The sequence below is a fragment of the Gymnogyps californianus genome, chromosome 12 (genome assembly GCF_018139145.2).
Source record: "Gymnogyps californianus isolate 813 chromosome 12, ASM1813914v2, whole genome shotgun sequence".
Lineage (NCBI taxonomy): Eukaryota > Metazoa > Chordata > Aves > Accipitriformes > Cathartidae > Gymnogyps > Gymnogyps californianus.
This window is the reverse complement of record NC_059482.1, coordinates 21,231,548-21,254,933: the sequence shown is the minus strand read 5'-3', so window position 1 is coordinate 21,254,933 and position 23,386 is coordinate 21,231,548. Positions and strand designations below refer to the sequence as shown.

Below are 23,386 nucleotides of genomic sequence, written 5' to 3'. Positions count from 1 at the left end.
TTAAGAATTTCCAAAGTCACGACCTTGAGCCAGGGTTTCCCTGTCCAGCCTGCGGACGCGCAGGGAGCGGTTGCTGCGGGGAGAGGGGACCCTGGAGACCCGTAAGGGTCTGGCTACCAAAATCCACGCCGGGATGGGGACCGGCATTGGCATTTACGCTGCAGCTCGGCGGGGATTTGCCCTCTGTCCGCCCCCCATTTCCAACCTCTTCCTAGCTCCCCGGCTGGATTCTGTACAATCCGGCACGTAAGCCATAAAACAGCAGCACCAACGCTTTGAGGTCGCTTTTTCCCAGGCAGCACGGAGCGTTTTAACGCCAGGTTTGGTTTTATTGGCGTGGCGCTTCTGGGCTCCAGATATTCTTGGTTTACAACCGAGCGCTGGGCTGTTAGTGAAGAGTGAGTAACGGGGAGCGTGGCGGCTGGAGGGGCAGCGAGGGGTGAGGCAAAGGGGCTGGGGACAGGGATGGTGGTGTGGGTGTCGGGGGCTGCTGCGGCTGCCCAGGGGGCAATCGCCTCTGCCCTCCTGCCCCCAGCTCCCCTCACTGCCCTCCTGCACCCCCACAGCCCCCCAGCACCTCCAGTTGCTCCCCCAGCTCCCCTGACCTCTGCAAATGCCCCCCCTAGTCCTACACCTCCAATTGCCCCCCAGCTCCCCTAACTGCCCCCTGCATCCCAAACTGCCCCCCCCCCAGCCCTCCTGACCTCTGCATTTGCCCTCCTGGCCCCCAATCCCACACCCCAGCTGCCCCCCAGCTCCCCACCAGTTGCCCCCCCCCCCAGCTCCCCTGACCTCTGCAAATGCCCCCCCCACCTCCCCCAGTCCTACACTCCAGCTGCCCCCCAGCTCCCCTGACCTTCGCAAATGCCCCCCCCACCTCCCCCAGCCCCGCTGCCCCCCCCGCACCCCCACTTGCCCCAGCCCCAACCGCCCCCCCAGCGCCCCCCGCAGCACGCCCCGCCCCCTGCAGCACGCCCCGCCCCTCCCCGCTGACGCAGCGGCGGCGTGCGCCAGCGGGCGGTGCCCGGCTTCGGCGGAGCCCGCGTCCGGCGGCGGGGCCGGCGGCCTGGCCCGGCCCGGCCCGGCCTCCTCTCCGCCGCCGCCATCATGCTTGTGCCGGTGTTCACGCTGAAGCTCAACCACAAGATCCTGCCCCGCATGGTGGCGCTGGGCCGGTACGACGGGACGCACCCCTGCCTGGCGGCCGCCACGCAGGCGGGCAAGGTAACGGGGCGGCGCGGCCCGCCATCCCGCCCGCCTCCCCTCACGGGGCCGGGCCGCGGCGGGGCGGGGCGGGGGGGCGCCGTGCGCCCGCCGAGCTGAGGCGGGGAGGGGGAAAAGGCGGCCGCCGGGGCCTGCTCTGGGGGTGCTGCCGGGGCGTCCCCCGCCCCTCGGAGCGCCCGGGGCCCGGGCGGGCGCTGTCCCGCCGGCAGGCCCCTGCTCTCCTCGGCCGCGGGGTCCCACACAGCGCGCTCGGTGGGGTCCCGCGGCTGACGGCGGTGTGGCAGAGGTCGCAGCGTGCCTCTGGGGTTTTGGCTGGGCTGAGCAGCCCCGGTGCCGCGGGGATGTCTCCAGCGGACAGCCGTGTTAACGCCTGCCGGCTTCCCTGCCTCCCGGTGTAAAAGCCGTGCAAGGGCGAGAGGCCTTGCTCGCTTCTCCTCTGCCCGTAGGCCGGGAGCTGCGGCGGAGGCACCGGAGCTGCCTGCAGGCGCGGGGACGCGACGCTCGAAGCTCTGCTTTGTGGCGACAGGGAGTTTGCAAAAATTAATAGCTGGTAACGCAAGTCGCCGAGGAAACTTGCCCATTTTCTAGCGGATAGTGGGTTTTTTTTTCAAGCCGTGGGTTTTATCGTACCGTTCTCGGTTACAGCAGTGAGCCTTAGCGCTGTTAGGGAGTAAGGTCGGCGCTGGTAAAGGAAGCGGAGCTAAGGTTTCTGTAGGTGATGCAAAGCCTGCCTTGTGGGAACAGAAAACATTGAGAGAGCTCTGTTTGAGTTTGAAATACAAACAAAAGAGGGTTAAATACAATCTAACTAATAAACAAAGCATAGGTTGAAGCATAAACCCACAGAGGCATTTAGGTTGCTGTAAATACAAACATGGTTCGTATGTGATATTTCCCAGCGTTATTATTAGTTTTATTTTGGAGCCTTTAGGAACAGCATAGAACAAGGGCTTGGTCGAGAGGCAGACTGTACGGCCATAAAGCAAAGCCTGTTAAGCATAACATCCTGTGATCCTCTGACTCTGCTCCAAACAATTACAGTGACTGAATATTGGTCAGTGAGAATAAAAACTTACTTATCGCAGACCCTTTTTTAAATTAACCGTATTCACCTGCAGATGGAGGTTACAGATCGGTACCAGGTATATTGTCCTAAATGGTTGGGGTTGTTTGGTAATGCTGTTACCAGCTGGATATAATTTAATTAGTTTGTTGTTGCTCCCTTTGGTTTGCCTTTTTTGCCTTACTCTGAAGACTTGTCAGTTGCCATCTTCAGAAACAAACAAACCAATGATGGCACAACTCCGCTGGCCAGAGCAGGGTTTTTCCTGCCATTTCCCTTTTTCCCTATAGTTTAAAGAATAACAGTCAGAAACAGTATTATCAGCAAAAACGCCAGTCTTTTGTCCTCGCTTTGGTTGAGTGAATGCCCTCATACCCATTGCAGTTACTATCCAAACAGTAGTCTTTAATGTTTGTATACAAACAAATACATGCTTTGTGATAATATTTATGTCTTGTTTCTACAGGTTTTTATTCATAATCCTCATGTCCGAGGGCAGAGAACAAGCACAAACCGAATGGTGCAAAGTAACCAAGATTCAGACATTTCTCTTCTCAACATTAATCAAGGAATCACTTGTCTAGCTTCGGAGTGCTGAACCCTCAGCTTGGTTACGATTGTCTTCTGGTTGGAACACAGACTAATTTATTGGCTTACGATGTATATAACAACTCGGATTTGTTTTACAAAGAGGCAAGTTAATTTAACGGTCTGCTTTTTTTAGTATCTTCATTGTTTTCTTTTTCTTTCCGTTCTAAAGATCACAGTTTTTACATGGCTTTGTCAATTAATTATGCTTCTGTTCTTTGCATTAGTTATATTACTGTATTCAGAACATTTTGCCTTTAGAATATCTGGAATATTTCAAAAGAAAAATATGAATGTGATGTATGTCTGTGTATGCATGTGTGAGAGCAGATTTTCATAAATCACACATCACCTAGCAAGACAGAATTTAAAAAATTTAATAGGCATTCAGAGCTCAGCTAAACTGATAGTGGTAATGTTGGAAGCTCTCTTTTGATTTGTGTACTCTGATGTCTCATTGCCTGCTGTTTCTTTTTCCTTTAATGTTTCGCTGTAGGTTTCAGATGGAGCCAATGCAATAGTTCTTGGAAAGCTGGGAAATATTTCATCTCCACTTGCTATTATTGGTGGAAACTGTGCTCTGCAGGGCTTTGATTATGAAGGAAATGACCTTTTTTGGACAGTAAGGCTATGCATAATACTTTTGATGTTATTACAAGAGTCTTTCAATGGCACTAATTCCTCTTGATTTTTTTTCTTTAATATGATAAATATTAATTTGGGTGTTGGTCTTTCTTAATTTATCTCAGACTTAAACTGTATTTTGGCCGTGTATTCAGTGCACTCAGATGTTGCTTGAATGTTGACTATGTCAATTGTTCTGTTGCAGTTGAGATCATAAAAATAGTTTAGCTTCTGACAGCTATCGTCAGTATTGAGGACTGTCTTTCTCGTTTTAGGTTACTGGAGACAACGTTCGTTCATTAGCACTGTGTGACTTTGATGGTGATGGCAAAACTGAGGTTTGTGACCATTTACATGTGAATTCAGCTGTTTTCATGGTCTTGTAGAGAAGTGATAATAAAACCCCATGGATTATCAAATATGACTGACTTATATTAGCAGTTAAAGTGATCCCTGCGTGGAAGTTGTGCCTTTTTCAGACTCAGGTCCGGCAAAGAGATGCCTGAATGCTCAGCCCATGTACAGGGAGCAGCACTGGTCTCTGGCACTACTCGGAATGTGTAAAAGTAGGCATATCTGGAGTCTTTACAGCATTACTGCCTTGCTTTGGTGAATCGATTGCTAGCTGTAATGGAAAACTGCTCTCATTTTTTCTTAACTACACCAGGAGAAATACAATGAAATACCTGTGATCATCAGTTGCAAGGCATCTATTTCAGTGGTATTTCTTGAATATGGTTATAAATACTTTTTTCAATTTCAGAGAAACAACTTGCCAGCATCTTAGATGTAAAAGCGAGCTCTTAAAAAGCTGTGCTGTGAAGATCTTCACTTACCATTGGTAAAATCAAGAAATATCCAGTCCTCCTGTTTCTTCATAGTGACATGGGGAAATGAAATATTCTTTGCTTTTCTGATTTAAAATGAAGATAACTTGTAACAAGCATCTCGCTGACAGGATGTGAGACAAACAATAGGAAACAGCCGGCATTCTGATCATGCAGGCTGCAAGGGATGGGTGAAGTCGTGAATTTGTATGGCATTCTCTGTTGTAAATGTTCTTCCATCCTGAATGAATTGAAGGATCATTCTTATAAATATGAATCTTTAAGAAAAGTAATGGCTTCTTCGTATACATCACATGCAAGTAAATATGATGTTAAATCACCATGCTAAAAATACTTACTTTTGTCATCTGTCTTTCAATTTGAATCACAATTACTTCAGCTTTTCTGTTGAGTTCCCCAAAAGTCCTCGTTTGGAATGTTTACTTGGACTATGTAAAGTTTATAGTGACATGTAAAAGCCCTCTACACCTTTTACGTGTTTTTTATAAATGCTGAACTGATACAGACCCTTTGCTTGATTGGGATCTTTGGGAAGTGAAAAAGTTTCAGGTTTTCCAATCAATTTCTGCACAGCTTCTCTTAGGGTGTATTGTTTTAATGTGCTGAGAGGTGGTTATAGAAAGTGGAGATAGTGTCTAAAGATTCAGAAACCAGGAAGCTGATCCACCGCACTAATTTTAAATGTTTTGCACTTGTGCTTCTAAGTGGTTTTTGTTGTTTTGCTAGTTTTTTTGCTTGAGAGAGGTTCATTCTCAGCAGTTGGTGTAATCTGATGCTACTTCAAGCTAAGCAGAGTTGGATGCGTTATCCAACTAACTTACCCTGCCAGTTAGCCCAGCATGCATTTGCTGAGAGTTTTTTTTTAGGGTTCTTTTTAATCTTAATTATTTAGGTGATTCTTTTTTTTAGGTTTGTTTTTTTGTTTGTGGCTTTTGTGAAACTGCCTCTGGTTTAAAACTGAAGTTCTGAGAATGCACAGAAACATCTTTTTAAATTGTTGTTTATCACTTTGTGTCTTATCTGATAAATGCGTGTGCTAGCTTCGTTTCCGTTCTTCCCACCTCAGTAAAAACATGTCTACATTTAAAATTGACTGATTTTAAAACTGCATGAATATAGTTCTGTCATTTAGTAGCTAACAAAACTGATTCGTTGTAGTCACTGTCTTCCTCGGGATTTTAGATTGATACAGATTACTTTCTCCCATCTTGCCAAAGACCTCGGGGGGGGGAAACTTTTTCCTTGCTTTTTCAAATTCCAGTCCAGTGGAATGAAAGTCACTGAGGTGGACGAGTTGAATCAAACTAAATGAAAAAAACCATCATCTAGGCACTTCTGGGAAATGCAGCATCACCAGTAATCATTTCAGGATTCTCTGCTTTTAACTGGTCACTTTTTGCTGGTAGTTGTGACTTGTCAAGAAATCTGTACCTCTTACGTATGTTATTTGTTGTAGATTATTTCAATAGCTACAGTAAGCTTAGCTTGGTGTAGTTTAGTTTGTCATAATTTGAAGCATCTTTACTTTGGAAGAAAAAAAAGCCTTTAACCTTTTTAAAAATCCAACTTCAATATGGATTTTTGTCTGTTCTGCCAAGTAAAGATGGAAGACTCATCGGTTCCAGTGGGGAAAGGTACTACCAGGTTTTAAACTTTCTTCTATAATTCTGTTTGCCATTGATTTGATGGATGACTTTATGGGCAAGGCACCAAGCAGATCTGTTCCTCCGTTTCTCAGTTTGCAAAATAGAAGCCGTGACTTGTCACCATCTTTAGAAAGTGCTTTTCCACAGGGCTCCTTTTCAGTTAATACCTTCTATCTACTCAGCTAGGAAACAGGAAAAGTACTAAGATGTAGGAAACGATAAGGAATGAGAATGCAGAAGACCCAGTTCAGGGCTGACGTCCTATTTGTATAATCATTTACATCGAGTTAAAGCCCATTTTACCCATGCTTGCAGTAATGGCAGCCGCTTTAGGCTGGAGGAGCAGTGATGGTTTGATACTTGGATTCATTGGTTTTGAGGGTTTTTTTAAATGAGGGACGTTCAGTGCTAAGCAATGATTGTTTTTCCAGCTGTTTGCTCACAGGCTAGTAACTGGGAGTCGCTGTTTCTCTGAACCCGCATAGTACAAGTCAGAACTGAGCTGCAGGTCCCCTGCTCCAACACAGGCAAAGTAGTATTTTTGATGTGTATAATTGCAGTTACAAATTATAACACTGAATCTCTTACAGCAAGAAAAGAGCATAGCCCTGATGTTCCAAAGTATCTTTTCTCATTCCTACCCCAGATATTTCACTATGCTTTCGTAGAGTCTAGCTTGCCAGAAAAAGGTATAACTAATACTTGATCAACGGGAGACTTCTGAAATCTTCTCTTGACAGAGGGTACCTTTTGTTCCACTGGCAAACTTTCATACAGCTGTTAAAACCTCTTCGTTGCTGGACTTGGAATATTTATTTGCCCTCTGGGTCCTGGCGTGTGTCCTTTTTATTTCCTTAGCTTGAATAACTGTTTTTAAGGTAGATCTTACTTTTTTTCTAGCTTCTCGTTGGCTCTGAAGATTTTGACATCCGGGTGTTTAAAGAAGATGAGATCGTGGCAGAAATGTCAGAGACAGAGGTAAATTACTTCTAGCTAATGTTTATTATAATTGCTGATGGAGCTGAAAGTATTGTGTACTGTAAAGCTGCTCTGGTTACTCTGGTTCAAATTTATCGTGTAGTTAAATAGTTACTTAACTATTTGGCACAGTATCTATTCTGCTAGAGCTGCAAAAGTTAGAGTTTAATAATGTCTTTCATTATGCACGGGGTTTTTTGCTTTGTTTGTTTACAAACCTTTCACCAGCTTGAGAAGAGTAACTATTGCTTGACTGAAAGTCAAGGCCCCGTGCAAAGGTGATTAAGGTTACTGGATTGTGATTGAAGCTCTTAGTGCCTTCTGGGCAAAAGAATGTCTTGTACAGTTTTCCTCAAATGCGTTGACACAACTATGAAGAAGTAACTTGCCCCTGTGTGTATCCAGGCAGTGCATGGCAGGCTAGAAGGGGGTTGCCCAGGCAAAACCGGAGGTTTATATTGCAATTGGAGTTACACGCTGGCGGTGTAAACAGGGCTGCAGTGCCTAAAGTAAAGTATGGGGCAGATAAGTTTACAGAGGGATAAATAAAAGGTGTGGGAGTTGCTCTTTAGCTTAAGAACTGAGAGAAGATCCCCACTGTTAAATTTTGGTTGCTTGGAAGGGAGTAAAATACCCTTATCATTCCATTTAGGAGTTTTCTTAGCCTTCTCATGACCCTTCTGGGCCCAGGGTAGAGTAAGGACATGTTACAGACCTTTGTCCTTGAAGATCTGAGGTCTCCCCGCTGCCCTAGTTGGGACTAAAAGGCTTAGTTAGCTATTAAACCACTTATGAAGAGCTATAAAAGACAAATCCGGGCGGTGTTCTAGGAAAGGAAGCTGTTGCTATAGTTAGAATTAGAACTGGGCCTATAATACGTTTTGCTGTCTGTACAGTAGCCAGTGTAGAGTCATGTTGTGATTTCTAGCTAAAGGGAAGCTAGAGGTCCATCACTCTCTGTGATTTATTTCCACATCCACAGTAGAATTGTTTTAAATTCACACCTGCAGAGTCTTAGGAGGCCTGTTACAATTCTACTGTTCTAATTTAAAAGGACACGTCTGCACCTAAACCTTTCTTTTTAGGAAGGTAAATTCAGGGAACAATGGCTTTATACATTGTGCTTGTTTTGGAAGACTTGAATAGTTTGCATTTTCTGTGTTTAATCACTTACTCTGGTGAAACTGAAGCCATAGACTGTTGTGATTCTTGAGTTTATAAATGGACAATTGGGTATAAAGGGAGTATTGCTACCTTTCTGAGTTTCTGACTGTTGCTGCGGTCTTCTGTCCTTACTGGGTGCTCACAATTCAGAGGGCTTTGATACTTGGGAAAGGCTTTGGAGAAGATCGTGAGAGGGAAGGATAAAGATTTTGGAAACCATGTTTTATGGTAAAAAAAAAAAAAAAAAATCAAGGTGCACAGTCAGCTGAGTTTAATTAAGAAGTTGGTGAAGGATTTAATTTAAGGAAGTCTCCTGCGCTGTGTTGTACAGAAGACCAGACAGACGATTGCAGTTGTTCCTCCTGACATTAAAATCTCTAGTTTTAGTGTGTGGAAAAACCTGCATTTCCAAGCACTGAGCGCCTTAGCTCAATGAAGAATTGTAAGGTAACGGGTCTTAAAAGGAGCGAGAAACAGGCTGAGTTAGGACTCTCGGGTCTTTCCCTGGAGCTGTTACTTATTCAGGTAATACTGAGCCTGGTGTTCTAATTGTGTTCCAAAGAAGTCCAACTGTGGGAGCTCTTAATTTTTATCTCGCTAATCTTGGGCAAAGATTTTCTACCAATAATATCTCTAGGGCTCTCCCCACCCATGTAAAGTTGAACTCTTTGGCATCCTCAGGTCCTGAAGCTTAAGGAATGTTGTGTGTTTGGAGTAGGTTTTCAGTGATAATGTGTTAGCACTGATGACCGCTGGAATCCTCTGAGCAGTTGTGTTGCTGCTTGTCGTAGGAAGTATTTGGTCAAAGTACACACTTTGAGGGCAATTCTGCAATCGTTACTGAAGTGTATCTTAACGCTGGCAATGCAGCTTGTGTGAGGAAATCCTACAAGGCCTTTGGTGATTTTTGAACTGATTTTTAAAAATAGTTAGTTCAGCACTTAATGCTTCCTACAATAGACTTATTTACCATTTAAGTATTGTACAGTTCATATGATAGAGAGATTGTGTAGTCTCATCTCTGTTACTTGAAGATGCAGAAGTTTTCACTCCTGTATCCTCTCTCTCTCCCTCCTTTCCCCCACAAGACTATTACTGCACTTAGCCCCATGTACGGCAGTCGGTTTGGCTATGCTCTTTCTAATGGGACGGTCGGAGTTTACGACAAGACAGCCCGCTACTGGAGGATTAAGGTTAGTTCAATGTTGGAATATCATCACTGAAAGCTTGAAGGCTGCTAGGAGATGTGGTACCTAATTTCAGGTCATTCTGATGTTATCCTGACTACTTAGATAAATTTGAAATTTTCTGCCGAGCATAGAACTTAATGTAATTTTGTTCTTACAAAATCTACCTATTTTGATAGATACATGCAAAATTAATACCATGTCAGTTCCTTCAGTGCTTTTGGGACTGTTGGTGACGGCTTAAACAACGCTGATACGACCGTACAACTACGGTGCTTCAGCTTCGCAGGGTTGTTTAAGCAACAGAGAAATTTAAGTTCACTGTTAGAAAATGCCTCTGGCTGTATTGTTGAATCAATAAACTGTTTTTCAGAGACTGAATTAATCTGGCATTGTCTATGTTCGAAGCTAATTTTTCGCATCAAGAGCAATTTCCTGCTGCAGCAAATCATATTGACAAGATCCTTTCCTGATGCTCATTTTAATATTCTTAACATAACACAGATTAGAACAGTCTATTTAATAGTAATAAGAGAAGGGATTCCTTAGGAGGTGGCAGGAAAAGGCTAATGGCTTTCCTCAGTGGTCTCATTTTATGACAATGTTGAAGCCCTGATTTTTTTTTTCCTAGAGAATTTGGCTTTTTACACTTTGTTTTTGTGAGTTCTAATCATCTGCTTGGATGAAAATGTATTTAAAGGAAAGATCAGGTCCTTTGAGAGCAGTGGACTAGATTTGTAATGCAAGGGCTAAGATTTCAGACGTGTGTGACCTTATAGTGCTGCTGAAACTTCCTGTTAAAGAGACATTTTTTGTATTCCTTTCTGTAATCTCTGTAGCCTCATACTCCAGTGTCTTGCATGCGTCAAGCATGTGCAATTTAGAAAACATACCCAAGCTTAATTTGTTCTTTGTTTTCTGTCCTCAGTCTAAGAACCACGCAATGAGCATACATGCATTTGACCTGAACTCTGATGGCGTGTGTGAGTTGATCACTGGCTGGTCCAATGGGAAGGTGAGTTTATACGGGGGGAAGTGAGGAGCTGTAAATCTGGAGGCTGTGTTTGAAGAAGGCTGTTAAGTTGTCTGAAGGAGAACAGCCAAAAAATTAAAGAGACTGTTGAAAGCCGAGTGCTGAAGAGCTATTGCAGTAAACCTAGTTTGGCCGGTGAATCCTGTGCCAAGTGCAAGATCAGAGAAAAGCTGCTTCCAGTGCTTAGCTCAGAGTCAATTGCTAAGGTGTGGTAAGTTGTTTCTATGGTAGCAGAGATCATATGCCACATCCTAGAGCTCTTGAGTGTCTCTCTTCAGCTGTGTCTTAAGGACATGCTAATAATCCTCTGTGATGTTTCCTGAATGTTCTCAAACTACAGCGAAGACATAGTGGTTATGTAACAGGAGAGCAGCGTCGGTCTTGACTATGGCAGGATTAATCAAGCATTATTTAATTTTATGTAAAGACATTCTATACGGCTCAGTCTTAATCTCTTAAGCCTGTTGCTTGGTATTCCCCTTTGCCAGAAATGACTGTTCTAGCTGCCAAATCTCTCCTGGACACAGCTTGCCAGTTTTTTTTGTAAAGCTATGCTTTTTTCTTCACACCTCTCATTACTCTCATTAGCCTGGGGGAATTTAATTAACTTCATATCAAGCTGGCAGTCTAGAGCCCAGATATGTTGTAACTTACGTTGGATTAGGTGTATAACATTGTTAAAGAGAGAACCTCTCCTTGCTTTACTCCTTTTTCTGTTCTTTTCCACTGGCTGTCTCTACCCTGCTTGTTGGTCTGAAACAGTCCCGGCTCCTAGAAAGAGTAATGCTGGGTCCCGTGCTTTGGAGAAGACACACTGCACGGAACTGAGCCCCCCTCGCCGTTCTTCAATGAAAGATAATTAAAAGTTGTGGTATTTGTGTATAAAAACAATTCACCACACAAGGGCTGTGCAGCTAGGTGGTAAATACTGCGTTAAGGTTATTTCTGGTTTAGTCCCGTCATTGCTGCATTCATGTGTGCATAACCTTCCCAGTACAGACTTGCAGCCCCCTCCTTTCCTTCCTCTTGTTTGTAACTTCGGGAAGCATCTCTGAAGAGCTGTTCCTTCTAGCTGAGTCTGTCTAGAGGTCATTTCTTGATGGTATTTTTTTTCACGTGTGGTGTTCTGATCAGCAGAGCTGCAAGTTCACCTGCAGTTCTGTGAGCGGAGCTGGCTTTCGGTTAACAGCTCAGAGTATGGCATGACATATATTTTGGAATTAGCTTTTCTGTTCATGCTGTGCCTTGGAACTCTGTGTTGTTCCAGGTTGATGCACGCAGTGACCGAACTGGGGAGGTCATCTTTAAGGACAACTTTGCTTCCTCAATCGCAGGAGTGGTGGAGGGGGATTACAGAATGGATGGGAGCACCCAGTTAATCTGCTGTTCAGTTGACGGTGAAGGTGAGAGCATTGTTCAGGATATTAATTTAATACACAATAATATCAGGCGCATCACATCATCTCAGATTAGCTAAACGTTGTTTCGGTTCCACAGGCGTTTTTGTGTGCCAAATTCCCTTTGTTTTATGCGAAGTTAAGGGAATTGTGAGTTACACTATCTGCAAACAGGATTTTGAATATTGTCTTCTCTGTGATGATGAGTGTGTGTTTCATTATGATCCAAGAAGCCATCAAAGTTCATTTGCCTAACGGAAGAAGTCCCATCCTAATAATGCAAAGATAGCTATATTCAGCACAGACTGTGGTTCTTCAGGCAACATTATTATAGATGAATGTATAGGAAATCTTTTTTCCTATATGTGATAATTTTGGGGTCGCTTTACAGTGGGTAAAGGTGTTCAGAGAGCTAAGGAGCTGTGTGTTTTGGTTTTCTTCTAAAGATGAATAGTTCTTCTATTAGAAATTTCTAGATGTTAACAGCGCTTTGTTTCCTGGAAAATGCTATCCTGAGACTGGAGAACTGGTGGATTTATCCCACCATGCATTCAAGAAGTCAGACCTGGTTACTGTGAGTGGAAACAAATATGATCACAGCTTATTTAAATAAGCTCAGCATGAATTTGCAGGGATGGCTCCAGGAAAGACACTGGCATGATTATCCGACTGCTTGGCGTCAGTGGCCTGAGACAAGCAGGTCTGGCACAACCCATTTGGAACAAAAGCTTGTCCTTGTTAAATAGCACAGTGTTTTGCTGTCTGTCTTAATCACAGGCTGCGGGGATTTGCTGTGCTTGGGCTTCAGCGTATAAACCTTTTTCCCAAGCTTACAGAAGGGGAACATTGTACACGGTTCTGAAGATACCTTGTCCTAGCAGAGCTATGTAGGTTAATATCGCTGAACACGATCATCCTTTTCTGATGGGTCCATCATAAACAAACCTGGGCACAATGGGTATCCCTTTAGGCTGGAGTCTTTAGGCGTTACTAAATAGTAATAGCCCTGTGTTGGGGTTATATGGACAATGCATTCTCATAGTCCTTGTCATTAGCGTTTTGTTTGGGGCCAGCATCCTTTCACGTGAGGTGTTCTTCTGTGTTTCAGTGTATTTTCTCTCTTGCTCTTATCTTAAATGAATGATTCACTCAGAAATAATAAAGCGGGCCCTTTCATCGGGGGACAGTGTGCATACTGAATGCTTTTCGAGTTCCCTGCAACTTTTTACGGGGATTACACAGTCAGGCAGCATATTCTTCGCAGGTATAAGATTTTTGTCCCTGGCATTCATTGTCAGCTGCAGTCAGAGCACACAGCCCTAGAGCAAAATGGAAGCTTATATCAAGCATCTTTGTCTCATCATCTGTTCAGCTCTTCTGTCTCCACAGGCAGTTGGAGATATTTCCATAACTCTCTGCTCCACTGGCCTACTGGGAAACAGGTCTGACCCCTTGAAGTGAAGTATCCCTTGATTTGGGGAAAAACTGATGTGGGTAAATCTTGTTTACTGACTGATTGACAGTGACTTACAGTCACTTCCAGACAGTAACAACTCCTCTGACCAGCTCTAGAAATCCAGGTACACATTTTATTAATTTTGCATAATTGCAAACTTGCCTAAGGACCTGAAAGAATGATTGCAGTGGGAATCCTCTCGCAAAAGGACCGGGCGCTGCACTTGTCTGGTCAGGCGAAGACAGCTTAAAGACAGGTTGGAAATTCACCTTTTTTCTTTTTTTTTTTTTTTAAATGTGCGGTTCTCTTGTCCTCATCACCAGGGAAGTCAGAGCCTCTGTGGGTGTAAATCAACGCTCAGGTTTTCAGCTGACTGGTACCAGCTAAAGACCAGAATCAGTGTCTGCCGCTGAGGTGGTACAAGGGGGTCTTGTTACAGAAACTAAAGTTTTGGGGAGGCTGTGAAAGCCTTTGCTGAAATTGGCTGTGTTTTGTTTCTGTACAGTCCGAGGCTATCTGCCAGGAGGCGAGGACATGAAAGGAAACCTAATGGATACAAGTGCTGAGCAGGATCTGATCCGAGAACTTAGTCAAAAGAAACAAAATCTGCTGCTGGAATTAAGAAATTATGAGGAAAATGCAAAGGTACTACTTAAACGATGTGTAGGGCCAAAACACACCTTCCTATTGCTATAAATCCGCAGTAGTCTGGGAAGCAGTCGTGGGGCAGTCCAGACAAGTCAGAGCTGTAACCTGGTAGGATGCAGCGAGATTGTCTGCTGGGGATTCCTGCTTCTGCATCTGGCTTGCTCCTTGTGCAAGTTCAGAACTTGCTTTTTGTATTTTAATAAGTAACATTTTCCTTGCTCCTTTGGCTTGCCAGAGCAGTTGTGTTTGGAGCTGGATTCCGTTCAGCCCTGTGCTTTGGCTTATGACTGCAATTGTAATTTTCAATGCATGAACCAGCTCGGGGGTCAGAGGGGATTGTTTGAGAGGATCAGGTGAACGGGAGCACTGCCAGGGTATAGGAAGCGCACTTGCGGCTTGATGGTGAAGGTGCCGAAATAAAGAGCTTCAAAAAATAGTCTGAGGAAAGGGCAGACTCATATTTGAACAGTAAATGACCACCACAGCAAAAGCATGGAATTACTTAAGCTTGTGCTTAAAATTGAATATATGTTAAGTGCTTTTCTGAAGAAAGGTTTGGGTACAGAGCTGAGCTCCATCGACAATAAAGCACTTGAACAAATTGTAGCACAGGTGTCCACAGCTCCATGCCTAATCCAGCGCTGTTCATAGCAATGTGAAGTGTCTGGGAATTGCTGTAATACAACCTTCTCCTGCAAGAAAAAAAGAACTGACTTATGTGTATGTTTTCTAGGTTGCTTGAATGAAAATCTTGACATTCTGATACTGAAGGGTATGTGTTTTGCAACAGGCTGAACTGAACACTCAATTGAAGGAAGCTGATGGGCAGAGAGGTGTGATTCCAGCAAATACCCAACTCCAGACAGCCCTCTCGGTTAATCTGGGCTCTGACAGCCAGGCTGCCCATGTGGAGCTGTGTATTTCCACCACAAATGGTGAGTGGTAACCTGCAATGATTGACATTCAGTTCATGTAAATGCATGCAAACGTTTAGTTATATTTAGCTGATGATTTGCCTGTCTCCCCTTTATTGTCTGTCATTTCCCCTTTGTGGTTGCTTTCCTTTCACAGAGTTTTGAATCAAGCTGTGTTCCTTTGATGGATCTCAGGGGAGAGGAGTTTGATGGAATTTTTCGTGTTATGTGTTACTTTCCAAGGCAATTAACATTTAACTTGGATGAAACGAGTCTCGGTAATCCCTGCAACGCTCCTTGTGTTGACTCTAAACGTTAGCCTACAACCGTGTTAGTGAGGGTGTTGCATGAATGCAGCTGGACCTCAGCTGGCTTTATATGCAAAACTGGAACTCCCCCAAGATAGCAAATTCACCTAGCGCCAGGCGTGCTGCGGATGCAGTCAGGTCCAGATGCGGTAGTGCTGGTCATCTGGGATATTTTAACAATTCAGAGGAGGGGTGTAAAGAGTTGACTGTGCTTAATTCTGAAAACAGCGGTGGTTTGTTGCCAGAGGCCAGTTGTTAATTTAGGAACTGCTTTTTCTTCCTGTTGCTAAGACACAATCATCCGTGCTGTGCTGATCTTTGCTGAGGGCATATTTGAAGGAGAGAGCCACGTGGTACACCCCAGTCCCCAGAACCTCTCGGGCTGCGTTCGTGTTCCGCTTACTCCACCCAAAGATGTCCCTGTGGATTTGCACATCAAAGCCTTCGTGGGTTACAGGAACAGGTGAGTTTTGTGTTGTGATCTCTCCTGGTCCCCAGAGCTAACTGTGTGACCAGGAAACAGCAATGATGTGGCTTCGTGCTTGTCCCATGGGAAGTGCACTGTTAATTCCCTGGTGCCCCACTTCTCTGTGAAGGAGAGCTGGAATGCCTTGTTAAAAACACTGTTGCACCTGTGATACTGAGCTCTTCTCCAGTGAAAGTCTAAATGCTCTGGGGTCTCCGGGACCTGCTGTGCTCCAGCTCTGCCTTGAGGGGAACAGTGAGTGTTTCTTGTCCAGAGGATGCCTTACTGGGGGTCTCTGGCAGAAGCTGAGAGAGGTAGAGGCTGTATCCAGGCTGCCTGCTCTTAAGTGGCTGCCTCCCCGGGGCCCTGAATGGTGGCTGCTCTGGACGAAGTGCTTGAGCAAGCCTGGAGGCACAATGGTGTCTTGCAAGCTACAAACCCATTTGAACCCATTTGTCTTCAGGGCAAGTAGAAAGTAGCATATGCCTGATTCCAAAACAACACTTTTCCAGTTTCCCATAGAAATAAAATGTCTCTTCGTCCACACTTGACACCAACTTTCTCCCTGCTCACATCTGCCAGAACTGGCGGTGCCTCAGGAAGCAGCGTCCTTTCCCTGAAGAAGGAGGCGTATTTTGAGAGCTAGCCAACCACTGCGGAAAGAATGTATGGGACTGAATTCCCTTTTTGTTTCCTCTGTTTGTGTTTGTTATTGCTTTTAATAAGACTTCACTGAACCTGTAAAGAAAATATCCTATCACATAGTAAAATCGTAAATGTGTTAGCCTAGAGAATATATTTCATTGGAAGGTTTATGTAAGCAATGGGGGGGAATTGTTCAACCTCGTGGTGTGATGGAATTTCCAAGTTCCAGCGTTTTTTCTGGGAAGCGGTAAGCAGCTGATTACATAGCTGGAAGCTGCTGATGTCAGTAGCCAGCTAAAAAAGAACCAGGAACCGTTGCAATAGGTGAATCTCTGGTATGTTAGTAATGGTCTCTATTTTTCCTTTGGATTGCTTCCAGCACGCAGTTCCATGTATTTGAGTTGACAAGGCAGCTTCCCCGCTTCTCAATGTATGCCCTGAGCAGCCCGGACTCGGCCACGGAGCCCCTGAGCTTTGTTAACTGTACGACGAATGAGAGACCGCAAAGGGTGAGTTTCTGCTCTGCTTCCTGTCTCCCGATCCTGCGTCCAGATACCGCAGGTGGAGGGTTTGCAGTCAGCGTGAGATACCCGAGAGCAAAGGAAAATTAGGCTCTGAACTGCACTGCTGGCCTTTGGAGCCTGTGTGTTACAACTTGACTCAGTGCTTTTTCCTGTTTTTTAAATGATGCCTCAATTGAGGTAGTCCCTGCTTCAGGAATTCCTGCACCTGCAGGAACTAATGGCCTGAGATCGTGAGGCGTTGCAGGTGTTATATTGTTTGCTGTGTGACAACTGATGGAATGCCAGCGGCAGGAGCCCTGTAGCGAGGGATGAATTTTGTAAATGAGCAGAGAAGAGGAAAAAGGCAGTACAGTGCCCAAATAATGGTCCAGATTTATAACAGATGAGCAGTGGTGCTATTGTTTTGGTTCTAAAAGATCTGAATAGTGGGATGGCAGTGATTAGAGCTGGTTATTTCCCCCATAACTGTAGGGCTCTGCCATATTTGCATGACGTTTACTGTGTTAAATAGCCAAGGCAAAAAACAAGATGAAATGAAACGTTCCTTTTTAAATTCTTGCAGTAGAACCAAGCCTTGCTTCCCAGCTTTCTCTGGTCTCCAGGCCTGGCTTTGTTTTGACCTTGGGCTGTGGTCTCTGGTGGTTGGATTTGATTTTCTTACAAATATTCAGCTTTGGAGCAGGGAGTCAACTGTCCCTGTTCTAAAATGTTCATGATGTGGGTTTAGGGGATGAAATTTAGTAAACGAAATTTCCAAGGTACCCTGAGCAGAGCGCCCTGGTGCACATCACGTGCAGGGACATTGCGTGGTTCTCCAGGCTTTCCACACAGGCGATGGCTGATGCTTATCATTTTATTTTTGCAAGATCGTTATGTGGCTGAATCAGAGCTTCCTGCTACCAGAGGATGCAGAGTTTCAGAGCGCTCCCTTTCAGGTTTGCTTCACTTCCCTTCGTAATGCAGGTCAGCTCTGCATCAAAATCAAGGCCGGCGGAGAGGTGAGCACTTTCACGGACAAGGGGAACTCCTCTTTAATTATACTCTGCTGAAACTTAAGGGTGGTGCCCACACAAGGCAGTGAAAATTAAGAAGGACTGAACAGGACAGAGGAAGTACTCAGGTTTTAGGGATGTTTTTGGAAACTTTTGGGTCTGTTTACTGTTAGTGGGTAAAATTCCAGGGCCAGTTGTCTTGGTTTTGTCTGCAATAGAGTTAATTTTCTTCTTAGCAGCTGGTACAGTGCTGTGTTTTGGATTTAGTGTGAGAATACTGTTGATAACATGCTGATGTTTTAGTTGTTGCTAAGTAGCGCTTATCCTATGTCAAGGATTCTTCAGTTTCCCATGCTCTGCCAGCAAGCAGGTGTGCAAGAAGCTGGGAGGGAGCACAGCCGGGGCAGCTGACCCGAACTGGCCAAAGGGGTATTCCATACCATAGAACATCATGCCCAGTATATAAACAGGGGGGGAGTTGGCCGGGAGGGGGGATCGCTGCTCGGGCATCAATCAGCGGGTGGTGAGCAATTGCATTGTGCATCCCTTGTCTTTTCTTGGGTGTTATTTCTTTTTTTGTTATATTCCTTTTCATTACATTTATTATTAGTAGTATATTTTATTTTACTTTCGTTATTAAACTGTTCTTATCTTAACCCATGAGTTCTACCTTTTTTTTTTTCCCTGATCCTCCTCCCCACCCCACTGGGAGGGGCGAGGGGGAAGCGGCTGCATGGTGCTTAGCTGCTGGCTGGGGTTAAACCGTGACACCAGTCAATGAAGAAAAGTACAGATCTGTAGGAAGGGTATTTGTTCCCACACAGTGGTTTCGGGGAGCCGTAATGTGAGACAGAAAGGCTGCCTGTAACTTTTGCACTGGTCCTGTATGCACAGATGCCTCTTTGCCCCAGGCCTGAATAAAAGCCCCTTTTGAAATCAGCGTCTCCTTATCTACTTCAAGCCGTAGAGCTTGCTCATGCAACAACTTTGCCTCTTGATAGAATGAACTGCTTTGAGCCTGAGTAACTGTTAGAGGCAGTCCTGCTGAGCAGTTCTGGGAGCTGTTTTGGCATGGAAGAGCGCTGAAACGCTTTCTTTCCTTTCTGACAGATTTCCATCAACACAGATGATATTGATCTAGCTGGTGACATTATCCAGTCCATGGCCTCCTTTCTGGCCATCGAAGATTTGCAGGTGGAAGCAGATTTCCCTGCGTACTTTGAGGAGCTGCGGAAAGTGTTGGTGAAGGTGAGGAAGCATCGGGCATTTCTTAAAGTGGCAGCTAAGCAGTCACCGGGGGCATTTGTATGAGAGGATCTCTAAACTGCTTTATCTTCTTCGTGGAAATCGGCCAGCGATGGCTTGCTGTATATGCTGCGCAAAGGACAATGGGACACCCTCAACTTTCTGTTTATTCTTTGTTCTGTAGAACAGGCCCTTGGTCCCCAGCAGCTGATTGTTTAGAATAATGTAAATATGTTGTCTGGGAGACTGAGCTGCAGATTTGGGTCAGGGCGTAAGGTGTGTGTCTCAGCCTGATCACTCCCTTCTGGGGGACGAGGTGCTGCTCTGGCAGCTGGGGCTGAGGGGAAGGAGAATGGTCCCGGGGATGCTGGTAGGTTGAGGTGGGATGGTATTTCCTATTATGCTGGGCCAAGATTTAGCTTGAACAATGACCTGTATGCCCAGAGCGCCCGGGGCCCTTTCTCGTGACTGTTTGCCTCGGACAGGTGGACGAACACCACGCGGTGAATCAGCGGCTCACTGCCGACATGGCTGAACACTCCAACCTCATCCGCAGCATGCTGGTTCAGGCGGAAGACGCACGGCTCCTGGGAGACATGTGAGCAGCTGCTGCTTAGCTCGTGTGTTTTGGGTTTAGAAGGTCCAGTCTTTGCTTTTCAGGCAGAAAAGAGCACAAAAAACCATTTGTGTGATATAGGGGTTGCCTAGTTACAACCCTTGATGTAGAATTGGTGCCTTTGCTGGTCCCACCGTGAGCTCTCCTTGAGCCTTGTCTTGTTCTTTAGGTGAAAAACCAGTCTGGGGAAGGCCAAAGGGCAAAGGTAGGGGCTTAGCATAGAGGCGGTGGGGTGAATCAGCTTCGAGATGGTGAGATACATTAGTAAAGATACGTTAAGGGAAGAAGGCAGTAAAAGCTGTCTGTGGTGTGTGAACTTTTGAGAACACCAAGAAAGAAATTTTAGGTGTCAAGTCTTCTCACTCTGATGTGCTGTGTTCTGCTAATGTCTTATCTTTACTGTCAATAGCAGCAGTAAAGAGGTCCGAGCTACTGCAGAGCAGTGTTACTTTCCCTGGGGAAAGTGGCATCTCCTCTTTGGATTGCTGGATAATGTAACTGCAAAAATAGACCTTTCACCCCCACCCCCCAGTAAAATAACCAGTATAACCAACATGTCTAGACAAGTCTGTTGTCTTGTAGCTGGCAGACATGCGGGTAACCCTGGTAGCCATCGCAGCCATGTATCGTTACAGCTTCATATTGACAAACCAGGAATGACTTTTCTTGACCCCAGAGATGCCAATAACTGGACTGATTGTTCCCCCAGGAAAAACATGAAGAGACGGTACATTGAGCTGTATGATCTTAACAGAGATTTGATAAATCAATACAAAATTCGTTGCAACAATCACACGGAGCTGTTGAATAATCTGAAAGCTGTGAATCAGGCAATCCAGAGGGCTGGGCGGTTACGTGGTAAGTGTGACGGTTTGGAGGGAATGGGGGGTCTTGGACCCCCGTGAGGCAGATGCGATGTGTCTCGGAGGCCACCCGGGTTAGTTAAGTGACTTCAGGCTTTTTGGCCTGAAACTAAATTAGTAGAAGCGATCTTTCATTTTTCAGTCATAGCCAATCGCCTGTGACAGCCAGCTGTGAGCGTCCAGTATAATCTGGGATCACAGTTTCAGAAAGAACACTTCAAAGTGGTTTCCAGCTTTCTGGATGGTATAGAAATTGCTAGTTTTGTTGAACACAATTTTAAAAACACTTTTAAAGTAGTGTTTCAGTTCTTAATTTATAATTCTGCTTTAAAAAAAACAACTATCAACTTAAGCAGGGCTGTTTATATTATTAGTTCTGTAGGTCTTTGGGGAAGGAGGGGGTTTTTTTGTCTATTTATAGCATTCCCCTTTCAACAAGTCCTTTAAGCTCTCCTATAATAGAGCTACAGACGATTCTCCTTTAAAGAAAGGATGTTATTTACGTATTAGAAAAAAGGTGCCATTTCACCGCATGTTTAAAAAATATTTGAAAGAAACCCCTAAATTTTGAGACTGGATCAAATAAGTATTTTTACCAGTTTCTTACTCAGTAACTGAAGTGTTTTTGCTTTTTCCTTTTTTTCCTCTTTATAGTCGGCAAACCTAAAACACAAGTGATCAGTGCTTGTCGGGATGCAATAAGAAGCAACAGCTTTAATGTGCTGTTCAGGATAATGCGTGTGGGAACAGCCTCTTCTTAAAACGACCGGAGGAGCAGCAGTTGCACAGAGGCAGCGTTTCCGTGCAGCGGGCAGATGTCGGTACTGGTCCGTTAAGGGGTTAATTCAGGCCCCTGCTCCTCTGTAGCGGGAAGTAATTGCCAAGGTAGCATTTTAGTTAAGCCAGCAGGTGAGAAATGTTATTATGCAGGCCAAAGCTTCGTGAAGAAAGCATCAGAGTTTAAGTGCAGATGTGGTATTTATGCAAGACAGAGGTATAACCTTGGAACAGTTATTTTTCTTACGATAACTTATTTATGTATTTTAATATATTTTGTAGTTAAGGCATTGGCCTTTTCCATTAAAGCATAGACTGGTTTGACTGCTTGCGTTCTGATTTAGTTGGGGAGATGCGTATGGTTAAGTTTATTTGTTGGGGAAAAAAAAAAACCAAACCCCAAACCACTTTTCTGGTTTTTGCTGCGTAGTCTCTGTGTGCACTAAGCACTTAAACTCTGTGTCGGGAGAATCCCGGGTTTCGTTGCAGGGATGTGCTGCTTTCTAGGTAAACTGCCATTCAGTGCACTAGAAGCACCGAAGGGGTGACATCTCCTTGGTGGCTTTTAAGCCAGAAGCTCTTTGAAAGCTGTCCAGTTTCACGATCCACGCAGGTAGGAAGTGGTCTGTTCCATATCCGACACTCCCCACACCTGGATTGCAGGAAGTTTTGCTTCCAGCTCTTGGTGCTGTGCTACTGCTGGAAAAAACTGCAGATACTGAGGTGGGCAAGGGTGCGTTTCAGGCACAACAAAACCAAACTACACACCCAAGCTTGGTGCATACTTATGAAGAGCTGGCAGTACTTAATAGGATCAAAAGAAGAAGGTATTGAAAAATGTCTTGGCTCCTGGCTCAAACGTGTTTATTAATTGTGGGATCTCTTAGAATTGGATTAAAATATTACAGTAAGGTTCTATCTTAGATCTAAAGATATTTTAGAACCTTTGCCAAAGCAAATTTCTTCTAGAAGCTAAAAATACCCTGCGCAGGATGGAGGTCAGGCCCCGGTGCTCCTAGCTCCCACGCCATTCATCGCATCCACCACCGTATGGATCGGTGTTCGCAACGCGGGCGGGGAGGAGGCAGCCCGCCCCTGTGAAGCGAAGTTCTTGGGTAGCTTCTCGGGGCTGTCGGGAGCATTCGCGTCCTGTAACTGGTCTGTCTCTTACTTGCCGCTACTGAATTAAAGCCAGCAGCCCACCATTCGTTACAGAGCAACTGGCGAGCACGCAGCCAGTTCAGTGGGGAATGTAATTCTTGCAATGCGTTTTAATCCCCCAAACAGCCGCTTGCCGCTGCTTTGGCCCTTTTGATACGGAGAACCGCGCTGCCAAAAGCACGGATCTCTGTCACTTCAAATCTGCAGCAGGAGCTCATTTGAATCCGTTTAAGAACCTGGTTGTTAGTCAAATCCAGCTCCTTGGTAAAAGGGTGTGGAGCCACCCATGCTGTTCTAAGCAAGTGAGCTTGAAGACTTGATTATGGAAGAGTCTCCTGGCATAAGCGCTGGGCTTTCTGCCACCTGCTGTACCTGTTCCCACTGTTTCAACCTCTTGTTCTTTACGTTCGAAATCCTAATGCTTGCTTACTTACATTCATGTAGTCCATGCAATGATAAGAGAGTGGCTCTAATCAGAAAGCAGCTTTCCCATCAGCCTGATTTTCAGGGCTACACACCAGGCGCTTCCAGTCCCAGCTCTGTGTTGCTCTTGGCAGTAAGGTCAGCCCTTCGGTCACACTCCAGAGCTCTGATAAGGCCGATTTCCCCCGGCGAAGTTTCTGACAACAAATTTGTCATTTATTTTCCTGTAAAAACAACTCTTATCTTTGCCAAATGTAAAATCCACGTCCCGTAAGCTGAAGTGATACCGGGTTTGCAGTTGCCAGTTGAAATAAAGCAGCTCTTGGCTGGCACGCAGCAGCAAGCTGCCATAAGCTGAACCTGCACCAGGAGATCAGCGGCAAACAGTCCCCACTGGTACGATTCAGCCCAGGACTAACGCCTAGTGATCCCGTTCTCGGGTACGGGAGGGGAACTAGTCGCAGCAGGTTAAGCTGCTGGTCAAGTACAGAATAACTCCTGAAACCACACTAGTAGAGCTGCGTGTTGCTGAAAATTCATGGGCAAGGCTGCTTAGAGGGCACCACACCTTGGTCCGTGTGCTGGGGATCGGGTTT

General features: G+C 45.1%; 1 protein-coding gene across 1 annotated transcript; it reads left to right on the top strand.

The window, feature by feature from the left end:
• Positions 1 to 1,076: 1,076 nt before the first annotated feature.
• BBS2 (Bardet-Biedl syndrome 2) lies at positions 1,077 to 21,530 on the top strand. The gene is given in 18 exon segments (XM_050904161.1): positions 1,077 to 1,224; positions 2,754 to 2,871; positions 2,874 to 2,980; positions 3,372 to 3,497; positions 3,775 to 3,837; positions 6,894 to 6,971; positions 9,224 to 9,328; positions 10,251 to 10,337; positions 11,623 to 11,758; positions 13,714 to 13,853; positions 14,647 to 14,791; positions 15,370 to 15,541; positions 16,569 to 16,698; positions 17,580 to 17,711; positions 18,816 to 18,953; positions 19,436 to 19,548; positions 20,276 to 20,424; positions 21,084 to 21,530. Coding segments are annotated over 18 exon segments (2,163 nt in total). The 5' UTR covers positions 1,077 to 1,107; the 3' UTR covers positions 21,191 to 21,530.
• Positions 21,531 to 23,386: the final 1,856 nt, after the last annotated feature.